The sequence below is a fragment of the Bison bison genome, unplaced genomic scaffold, assembly GCF_000754665.1.
Source record: "Bison bison bison isolate TAMUID 2011002044 unplaced genomic scaffold, Bison_UMD1.0 scf7180017864375, whole genome shotgun sequence".
Classification (NCBI taxonomy): Eukaryota; Metazoa; Chordata; class Mammalia; order Artiodactyla; family Bovidae; genus Bison; species Bison bison.
Genome location: NW_011494947.1, coordinates 5,290,566 through 5,301,855, shown reverse-complemented (window position 1 = coordinate 5,301,855; position 11,290 = coordinate 5,290,566). Strand labels below are relative to the sequence as shown.

At 44.7% G+C, this 11,290-nt stretch overlaps 1 protein-coding gene across 3 annotated transcripts in view; it reads left to right on the top strand.

Annotated features, from left to right (window-relative positions):
* The first annotated feature begins 223 nt into the window (after positions 1–223).
* Positions 224–11,290, top strand: part of STXBP1 (syntaxin binding protein 1) — a 38,697-nt gene continuing 27,630 nt past the window's right edge. The window contains exons 1-6 of one of the 3 annotated variants that reach the window (XM_010856914.1): positions 224–607; positions 2,565–2,646; positions 5,556–5,632; positions 6,584–6,662; positions 7,864–7,967; positions 9,926–10,074. In XM_010856914.1, the coding sequence (XP_010855216.1) occupies positions 563–607; positions 2,565–2,646; positions 5,556–5,632; positions 6,584–6,662; positions 7,864–7,967; positions 9,926–10,074 (536 nt within the window). In that variant the 5' untranslated portion in view covers positions 224–562. The remainder of the gene's footprint in view (positions 608–2,564; positions 2,647–5,555; positions 5,633–6,583; positions 6,663–7,863; positions 7,968–9,925; positions 10,075–11,290) is intronic. The other 2 variants (XM_010856913.1, XM_010856912.1) reach the window with 2 other exon arrangements.

Here is an 11,290-nt window from a genome sequence, read left to right as displayed (position 1 = left end):
TTGCAGAAGCAGCTAGGAGAACCCAGCTGTCTTCTATGAAAACAGACATTGAGAAGTGTTGCAAAAATGTACCACAATGCCAGTATCCTCAGTAAATTGTTTTATTATGGAAAATATATATAGCATTTTAATGGCATGCAACTATGTTACCATAGAATGGGTTTGTTATTGTAATTGAATTAATACATTTTTTAAAATTTCTCAGTTTAACTTCTGATACAGCAAATGTCAATAGATATTTATGCATATACACAAACACTCTGTGGGGTCCTCAATTTTTAAGAATGTAAAGGGGTCCTGAGACCAGAAAATCTGAGAACCAGTGAATCGAGGACACAGGAAGAGAACTGTCTTTATGGTGGATTGATTATGGCCCAGTAGACAGATTGGTTGAATTGCATGACCCAGGAGAACAAGGTCTATGGAGGGAAGATGACCTTGTCTCATAGGCAGGGGTTGGAAGTCCTTGAAATTACATTAAATTTTTTCTCCTCCTTCCTTCCCTCCCTCCCTCCTGTCTTCCCTCCCTGCTTCCTTCCTTTTTTTCTCCTTTTTAGAGATCATGCATGATGTGATAAAGAAGGTGAAAAAGAAGGGAGAATGGAAGGTAAGTGGAAGAGCACAATGAATGACCTTGAAGGTGAGTTCATGGGGAAGAATACGAATGGGGTGGCATTGGGGAGAGGCATGCAGGGGAGAAATGAGGACCTTTGCTGCATCCAGAGAATACAAAAAAGCTTCTGAACTTTCAAAAGGTAATCTGCTGTGCCTTCTATGTATATGATCCTGGTTAGGAAATCTCTGGATCAGGAAGCTTATCTTTAAGACCACCTGGTGGGGCATTCTAGCAGTGGAACCCTTTAATTCAAACAGGATCTTACCTGGAACCCATTGATTAAAGCAGAGGGTGGAATTATTCTACTTGCTATGGGAAACAGGAGGGGACCCTTCTTGCCCCTCCGGTGGCCCTAAAGCCTCTCCTGGAGCCCATGCAACGGTCTGAAAAGCCCTCATCTGGCCTATTCCTGTCTGTCTGTAGCTACACAAGACAAACCAAGTCAGCTTGTTTGTTCATTTAACATTGAGAGCAATGCTGGAAACTGTTGTGTACCTGAAACAAATATTTAAGTCAATCTAACTGATTATGACCTCAGTCCTGGGAGTGGATGATACAAGTCAGAATCGTGCTGTCCTCCATCCAGGAAGTCAGAGTTTGAAGGACCCTCTGATCATCTGGGACTAGGCATTGGAGTGACCAGGAGGGCACACTCGAACTTCTGCGTGTGTTGTCGAAGGGCTAACCATTCTTGCCCCCGAGTTTTTCTGCAGTCTGGAGCCTCAAGTTCATTGGGCCTTGGAACAGCTTGGCACCAGGAAGCTTTTAAAGTCTTACCCTAACCTCATAAACATAACCTCATAAACATGAGATCATGTTTTAGCTAGAGCGTCCATCTTCACACCCAGGATGGGAGGCCAGTAGGTGGGAACTCTTTCTGCCTGCCTTTCTCTCTCACCCTTCCCGTCAGTAACAGACGTGTGGATATGAAAATTTTAAACTAATCTTGGGGAAGCTGCCTCATGAAATGAAACCTGATTGGTCCTCGTGCTACAGCAAAATGCTTTGGGGCCCACATTTTTCTAGCTCCTGTTGCCTGGCTTTATATCTTTGAAGGAGAAGAGAAAATAACCTTATTTTAGCTTCCTCTCTCCACTGTGGGTCAGATGGAGATGGGAAAGGGTTGCTGAAGAGCTGCAGGTATAATGCTTTTCAACCAGGATGGCATGTTCCTATCCTTCTTTTCTAGACTGAGGTAGAGTTTACTCCTGGACAGCACATGTGCCAGTCCATCCCGATGATGTCTGCAACAGAGACCTCGCCTTCTATCCATCAGGGTGGCACGAGTGTTCATTCTCCCCTAAAGAGAAAGTTTATGCACTGAAAAAGTCGGGATTGCTCTGAGTGTGGGTGCCGCGTATGAAAGTTTTTTCTTTTTCTTTTGCATTTTTATGAGTAATTATTTTCTTTGTCATCAAAAAACTTTAATTTTTTTAAGTTTGAAAAATCAAGTCATGTTAGTGAGAGCAGACTCTTCTAGAAGCTTAGGTTTGGTAGGGAAATAAAGGTTAGTGTGTATCTTGGCAAACTTCTGGCCCCTAGGAAACCTCGATTACTCAGAATTCTGTTTCTGGGCTCTACCTGAAGTCTGATGTGGTCCACTGTGGGGAGGCAAGCGTCACAGCAGGTGCCCTCCAGGTTATGAACTGTTCCCTTTGCATCTAGGTGTGAACTGTTCCCTTTGCTTCCAGTGTGAACTATTCCCTTTGCTTCTAGGTGTGAACCGTTCCCTTTGCTTCCGGGTGTGAACTGTTCCCTTTGCTTCCAGTGTGAACTGTTTCCTTTGCTTCTAGGTGTGAACTGTTCCCTTTGCTTCCGGGTGTGAACTATTCCCTTTGCTTCTAGGTGTGAACCATTCCCTTTGCTTCCGGGTGTGAACTGTTCCCTTTGCTTCCAGTGTGAACTGTTTCCTTTGCTTCTAGGTGTGAACTGTTCCCTTTGCTTCCAGGTGCTGGTGGTGGACCAGCTGAGCATGAGGATGCTCTCCTCCTGCTGTAAGATGACGGACATCATGACCGAGGGGATAACAAGTGAGTGTTGTAGGGTGTTCTCCTCCCTGTTCGTTATTGTCTTGCTTGACTTTAGACCCCAGGCTTTCTTGTTCATCACCAAATCCCTAGGTTCCAATCCAGTGTTAGGTGCCCGTTAGGTATCTGTGAAAGGATGCCAAAAGGAAGGCTCAGTTAAGAAAAAAGGCAGGCCAGCCAACGGGAAAAAAGTGGCACCTAGCAAAGGATGAAATCCAAATGGCCAGTAAATACATGAAAACTTGCCCACCTTCGTTAGTGGTCAGGGGAATGCAGTTAAAATCAGAGTGAGATACTGCTCTGTATTCAGATTGGAGTGTTTACACTACGATAATGCCAAGTGATAGGATATAGGAGAAAGGGAACTCTGATATGATGAGTCGGTACAGCTACTTTCAAAAACCTGGGAGGTATCTAGGAGAGTTGAGGCATGCAGGTCCTGTAAGCCAGCATGTCTGCGGTTAAATGTGTGTTCTAGACAACTCAGGCATGTGTGCCCAGGAGGCTCACAGGTCATTGCTCATAGTAGCCCCAAAGTGGGCACAACCAAAAGGTCCATGAGGAGTAGAATGGTACCATAAATCGTGGGACAGTCACACAGCAGAATGTTACATAGCGAAGAAAAGGAAGAGTATTACCTACTCGCTCATTCCAAAATGGGAATGAATCTGATAAACAGTGTTGAGCAAAAGAAACAAGATATGAAAGAGTCCTTAACAATGTGCTTTAATTTACATAATATCCTAAAACAGGCAGAGCTAAGCCATACTGCTTTGAAATGTAGGGATAAGTGAGTCTTAACTGTAAGAGAAGTGATCGCCATTCGTGTCACCATGGTGGTTCTATTTGAGGGGAAAGGAGAGGTGTGGATGACGAGGGAAGGGAGAAAAGGGGGGGCACTTCTGCAGCGCTGATGTGTTCTGCTTCCTGATGGGGTGGTGCTTGTGCAATTATGTGTATATTTATGTTTAATCCACCCTTTGGAGTGTGTGTTAGAATTTCACAATAATAGGCTTTTGAAATAAGATAAATCCCCTGCTCAAGGTCCCTGGGCAGCACCATACCTGAGACTAGGATGCAGCCCTCCTGGCTTCCGTCCCAAGCTCTTTTTCACATTTGTGAGCAGCTCAGGTCTTACCTGGGGGCTCCTTTCAGGAGACATCATGTATTTTAATCTGTGAAACAGCACTGATAGAAAAGCAATCTATTTTGAGGTATTATTTCAAACAAGGAAGTTAACCTTTGTTTTCCTCCTAAAAAACGTTGAGTGAAACATATCTCTTACAATGCAGCTCCGATCGATAGATATCTATCTATCTATCTATCTATATACATATAAAACAATATGTGGGCTACCACCACACCTGGGATGTGACTCCTTTATTTTTAAAAACACATTTCTACAAAAAAAAAAAAATTAAAAAAAAAAAGAAAAGAAAAAAATAAAGATACATTTCCAAATCTAGTTTATCTGTCACCAAAAGCCATAGTCCTGTAAATGGGAGTATGGAATTTTTGGTGTGACTTTTTGTCCTTCAGTGGTCCAAGACCTGGCTTGCCCCTGTTTTGAGCTTGCAAAGTTATTTTCTTCATTGAACTTCTAAAACTTTTTTTTTCTTTATCAAAGCAAAAAATGCAAATATAGGAAAAAAGCCAAATGTAGCTTATGAGCTTCTAGAAAGGAAGAAAGCACCGCCCTGCTCTCCCTCCTCCTCCCCTATCCCCCAGGGTGCCTCACCCCAGAGGCAGCCCCTCTGCTTTTTCTTCTGGTTATCTTTTGGTATTTCTAAGTAAATGCTTATACGATCATCTTTGGATTCATCATGTTAGACATTATCCTGTAGTAGATAAGGGTTCACCTCTCCCCTCCTACACACATACTCTTCCCTATCACAGAAGTTTTGTTTTTTTTTAAATGTCCTTACTTGGCAAAATTTAAAATTTTGCAAGCCTGTGTTGACCACCCCCCTAAAATATTTGGGGGGAGGTATTACTGGCATATGAAATTCAAAAATCTATGAGCCTTGTTGTACAGCAGAAACAAACACACACTGTAAAGTAATTTTCCTCCAATTAAAAAACAAATTAAAAAAAAATCTATAACCCCTGATAACACAGATGGTTGAGAAATTTTGGTATTTAATTTGAATATTATCCAGGGTGTAAAGTCTTTGTAAGTGTTACAGGGATACTTCTAAAGGGATACTTTTATTTGCTGACATCACCTTCATAGGAAGAAGAGCACCATTAGATTTCCTGCTGGCTCTGGACCAGAGGACAGTGTAGCATAGAGGATGCGTCCTGAGCTTTATCAGGTGACTAGTGAGATGATCCCTTTCCCAGAAGGTTGTCTTTCCCCTCGCTGACATTCTGTAAAAGAAACCAGCAAATCAGACACCCATGGTTTGCTTCAAGCAGAATTTGCTGTTTAGTTTTTGAACTATTGACAGAAATAGTCTTAATCCAGAGAGTATGTTTGGAATGTCTTCATCTGATAGAGGAAAATGATAAAACGATCCAATTGTTGAAAAACAAACCCAACATGGAAATTCTAAAGGAACTGGGATTATCTAGGACAGATGAGGGAAAAAAAACCTGAAGGAAGAGGCAAAAGTCTGTTCTTGACAGAATGAGATAGCAGTTTCCATTTTCAATCAGAACAGATCGAGGAATTTCCTTGAACTGAAATGGGAAGTGGGAGGGGTTTCATGTGATGAGGTTTTGGGTTTTCTACCACCTTGAGCGTAGTGAGACACAGAAATGTGGTCACTCTGAGGAAGGGGCGTTGAGTCTCCTCCCTACTCTGTTGATTTTTGTCGCGCCAGCCGGAAGGTGGCCTCTCTGTGGCTTCTAGTTTCATGATCACCAGTGCTGTTCTCTTATTCATCGCGGGCTGCTGTTTTGTTGTCTAGTTGTGGAAGACATCAACAAGCGCAGAGAGCCGCTCCCCAGCCTGGAGGCTGTGTATCTCATCACTCCCTCTGAGAAGGTAAACCCTCCCAGGAGAGCTGAGGTCAAACACGTGCTGGCTTGGTGTCTGTGTGGCACCGTGTCTGACATTTCTGGGTTAAGCAGGCATTTAACACACTGCTCTGTTTAAGCGTGCAATCCACAAGCAGGGAAGGAGGGGGCTGGTGAATAATGAAGAGTGCATTAAGCTTGCTGTAGAAAGCCAGGCCGGGCCAACGTCATTTACTCCTTTCTAGGTAGGAGATCACGTTATCTAGTGATCCACCTCCAGAACTTGGGTATTTTACACTTTCAGATTTCTTTTCTCCTTTCTTTCTGTCTTTTTTGGGGGGTGCTGCACCGTCATGGCTTACAGGACTTCAGTTCCCTAATCTGGGCCCCCTGTGGTTGAAGCACTGAGTCCTAACCACTGGACCGCCAGGAAATTCCCAGATTTATTTTATCAATATCCAGTAGAGTTTAGATTTACTTGTCTTACCATTTTGGGTGGTTGGTTCAAATCAGCATCTAAACAATGCCCACCTCCTTGCTCTTGGTTGCTAGCTGTCTTAGCTGATCTATGTAAATTCCCCCCAGTTTTCATTTCATTAAAAAAAAAAAAACTGGCTTATGTGTGAGTTTCTGCAGATGCAACTAAATTGCCAGGACTCCATCGCAATGAGTCTCCTAGCAGATTTCTGAGCACTTTGCTCTTTTGTGGGTCTCTTCTTAGGAACCCAAGTTATGGTGGCTGCAGAGAACGGCTGCTGTCATTCTGGAATGAGCTAGAGAGGCTTTTGTTAGTGTAAACTCTGAGATAATCCTCACGTCCTCAGAACTCAGTTACGGCTGAACATGAGTTGAATTATAATCAGAAATCCCTTGCTGTCTTGTGCATGCAGCACGAAACCAGCGTGGGTTTGACTCTGTTCAGATGTGGGTCCCATTTGCTCCTAGAATCGGAGTCAGTTCCCTTTTTCCCTCTCCACAGTCCGTCCACTCTCTCATCAGTGACTTTAAGGACCCGCCAACCGCCAAGTACCGGGCTGCACATGTCTTCTTCACTGACTGTGAGTATGGCTGTCACCTGCCACCCGGCCTTTTAGGCTAGCATTCCTGCACAGCCAGACTGACCCCAAACCAAGTCAGGCCAATAGCAAAGAAATGAACTGTTCCCACATTTGTCCTGATCTTTCACTTTCTCTTCAAAAGACAAATTGTGTAAGAGAGAAAAACAAACGCCTACAAATACAAAACCTACTAGGTCATGCAGTCCTTCCTGATTAAAAAAAAAAGCCCCTCTTCTAAGGGCTAGCGTGTTTAATGCCAAGAAGAATTTCCCAGTGCCAGCCTTGGTGCTCACAGGATAGCCTTCCAGACATCGCTATAAACTGCATTGCATTTCCACCTACTTTTCAACTGTTGATACAAAGACAGTCTGACCTGGTGGTGTTTGTATTAGGTAGAATTTATCATTGTCCTAGGATCCATTTTCTTGCTTTTTGAAGGTTTTGTGCATGGTACCTAGCGCAGGAGCATCTTGGTCAGTCTTTGTTAACGACAAAAAGAGATGAATAGGGCTGGACAGCTTGAGTGCGTGAAAATAACAGTTCACCCCATGTTCTCTCTGGTGAAAACCCCACAAAACTCACCATTGAGAAAATGGGAAAAGGGTCTTGCAGAGAACAGTTTTATACGCTCTGAAGATGGGTGGCAAAGGAAGCAGGTAGATGGCATTAGTAATAATAAACCAGTAACACGTTTCTAGGGACCTGAAGCTGTTTGTTTGGCCCAGGAGAGTCATGAGAAACTGTGGTTCCCCCACCAAGTGGGTCTCCTGTGCAGCTGAGTTCCTTAGAAGGCCTGCGGAAGTGTCTGCATCACATTGCCCAATGATTTCATCTTTCTTATTTGATTTTTCCTAAGTATCTCACGTGTGGGGTGTTCGTTTATGTTATAGACCTTTTCCTGATCCCCTCTAGACCTCTCCTGGTTCTTTTTCTTCCTCTGGTTAATATCGGAAAGTGGGTTTTTAAATCAGCTCTCAATATCTCAGTCTTTATTGCCAGTTGTTTCTTTGTTCTACATGGAGGGCCTCCTAGGTGGTTTTGTATTCCTTTTATACCCTAGAGGCTGTAGGTTGTAGGATGGGATGGACTTCCTATTTGCCTTTTAAAAATCCTAATAATAAAGAATTCACCAGACGTGTGCAAATGTTGAAACGAACCAGCGAGCGGACAGGAAACCCTACCGTCTTTGTCATCCTGGCAGCTTGTCCAGATGCCCTGTTTAACGAGCTGGTAAAATCTCGAGCAGCCAAAGTCATCAAGACTCTGACGGAAATCAACATTGCATTTCTCCCATATGAATCCCAGGTGAGCCTGCGAGGAGACGGGCAGAGAATGCCTGCATCCTGGTTATTCTCTCAGGAACTCCAGCCAAGTCAGAGAGGGTGGGGCAGGGGTGCAGTAAAGAGAGTTGGGGAAGGAATTACTCAATGATGTCTTATGAGTGGATGTGTATGTAATGGAAACAGTCGTCCTTAGAGGGTCTGCCCACGATGCTTCACTCTTACTCTCCAGTTATTTCGGACTTTTTGCAGCCATAATGTCCTTCTTGGTGTTCATTTCATCCTCACTCAGTGTTCACGCCTATTGGCTGACTCCTTGAATAAGTAAAAAGCAGCCAGTCCAGAAGGAGCTGGGAGGAGAGGAGGGGAAGGGATCAGACAACACCCATCTGCTGCAAAGGAGGCTGTTTTTATGTAGAGATAACCTCAGTTGTCACGTGTTGAGGAACAGATGGTAGCCTTCGTCACGAGCCGCTGTTAACGCTTCACGTGCTGAAACTGCTCCCCTTGGGGAAAAAAAAAGTCGTTAAACCAGTAAAAGTGAAGCTGATTGTGAGAGAATGTACAAAATTTATGCCATAGTATTTCAAGATTTGTTAAAATGCCTCCTCCTCGTCAAAAAGCAAAAAATAGCACAACTTCTGTGCGTTTTGTAGAGGTAAGAGATGGTTGTGGCATATCAGGGCTTTATGGATCAGCTTCTAATAATAGATGCCAGAGAGTGACGAATTCTTAGATAAGAAGACATGGAAAAAAATAAAGTGTGAATATTTTCAAAAGACAGTCTCCTTCCCTTCTCACTTGGCCTAAAGCCTATTCTCAGCCAAGGGCAGGAATTTTTTTTTCCTCTCAGTGAGCCCTGTCACCACCTGGATTGAACAAAATACAACTTGAGCATATTCAACCATATTGTATTTCATCTGTTTTTGTCTTTTTATGTTTGGTTTATTGTATGTCACATGTGCACATATTTTTTTGTTTAGTTGCTAAATTGTGCCCAACTCTTAATGACCCCGTGGACTAGTCCACCAGGCTCCTCTGTCCGTGAGATTTCCCAGACAAGAATACTGGAGTGGGTAGCCATGAAAAGTGATAATTTTTTTTTTTAACCTCGGGTTTTCAAGATGAGGGTAGTTCACATCAAGAGATTCTTCTGAGAGAATACTGATGGCTGGTAGCCTGCTGGTTTAAGAGGAAATTTTAAACCTCCAAAACCTTCCAAAAAGGATAAAAGAGAAAAATACTAAGAACTACTTTGAGGATAGGAAATTATTAAATCCACACAAAGCTCCTTTGTTTGCCACAGTCACAGCACAATTTCTAGCTTGTCCCTCTTTTATTTAAACTTACAATGGATGGCCGGTGTGGTCTGACAAGACCCCTCCCCTGCTCTCTCTCGGGCTCCTCATCAGTCATCAGACACAGGCATGCCTGCCTCAGGGCCTTGGCTTGACCAGCCCCTCCTCAGGGAGCCCCCTGGGAAGAAACTGCACCTCCTTCAAGCCCTCACTCAAATGTCCCCTCCTCAAGGAGGCCTCCTGTCCTCCCTGTCCAGCCGTCGGGCATTCTTTCTCTGCTTCTTCTGTTCTCATACACTTAACCATTTCCCACATACCGTAAGATTGACTTTTCATTTTGTTCACTGTTTACTCATCTGCCTTCTCCTGCAAGACTGCATGCTCCTGAGGACAGTAATGGTTTGGCCACCAGCAGTTCCCAGTACACAAGGCCTGGCACCCAGCAGATGCCCAGCTTTATTTGTAGAATAAATGAACACTTGTTCTGTAGCCTCACTACAAGGCTTGGAGGGAACACCATTCTGGAAATATATATATATATATATGTTTTTATATATATACATATATATATGTTGTTGTTGTTCAGTCGCTGCGTCATATCCAGCTCTTTGCGACCCCATGAACTGCAGCACGCCAGGCTCCTCTGTCGTTGTGTATATACATATATATATTTCCCCTTTTTCAGGTGTATTCCTTGGACTCTGCTGACTCTTTCCAAAGCTTCTACAGTCCCCACAAGGCTCAGATGAAGAATCCGATCCTGGAGCGCCTGGCGGAGCAGATCGCAACTCTGTGCGCCACCCTGAAGGAGTACCCAGCCGTGCGGTACCGGGGGTAAGGCTGCACCCCAGGCTGCCTTCGGTGACCCCCCCCCAAGTGAGGAACTTCCTCTGGCCTTCCCATTTTCTGGCAGTTGTCTCCAGAGGGTCAAGATCTGAGCATCTCACATTGACTATTTTCCAATGTTTTTGTTATTTTCTAAATTTTTAATGTGAACTATACTAATACATGCAGAAAAGGGCATGGAATACATATATTCAGTTATATAACCAAGCACAAACCCCCATGTAACTGTAAGCCAGATTTCCTTCAGTTTTTTATCTCTTTCTAACCTTAAAAAGGGTCTTCCCTGGTGACTCAGATGGTAAAGAATCTGCCTTAAAACAAATACACTCAAAAAAAAAAAAAAACAAATACACTCTTTGAAAAAGACATTTCAGGGTAAGATAAAATACAAGGAGAATAATTCTCCAAAGGACACAGTCCTCAGATTGATCGAGTCATTCACTCGTCATTTACCTGCTGTGTGCTAAGTGCTAGGTTGGGGGCTTAACCTGAAGACACAGCCTCTGTCCTTGGAAGCCCCTGACCCAGGCGGGCAGGTAGGATGTGTACTGGCATAATGTACATCCGAGCTGTGCACACCTGCAGCGTAGGCCTGCGGGACCAGTGCCTTGGGGCAGTGCAGGCCACGGGCCTGGGCGTCCAGAGAGGAGCAAGCCCGGCTTCAGAGCAGAGGCGGCATCTGAGCCAAGGACAGGTCGGGATTTCCGTAGACCGATGAGGAGCTGGGGGCATTTTGTGTGGACAGTTGGGATGAGTGGAAGCATGACCCTGGAAAAGAAAGGGGAAGTTTGAGAAGGGCTGGCAGTCTCACCCTGCATACGTGCAGGCAGCAGGGCACGGGAAAACCATTTCTGGAGGCCTCGGGTGCCAGGTTTGGGGTCATGCCCTTCAGTGGTTGTCATTGGGCAGCCTCTGAGGGAGTGAACACAGAGGCGTGGGAGTGCAGGGGTCACAGTCATGCAAGGAGAAGCAACCAGAAGGCGGGATGCTGCCAGAGCAGTGGAGGGCCTGATCGGGAAGTGCCAAGGCGCCTCATCACCTCTTGTCCCTGGGGATGGGCACCCGTAGGACAACCCTCCCCCCACCAGGGTCCTCACCGACAGACGCCTGGCAGAAGTTAAAAAACGAGGGCTGGGAGCTCACTTGTTGGGAGGATGGGACTGGGGATGGAGCTGCTTCTGCACTAAGAGCGGCCAGGTGGCGG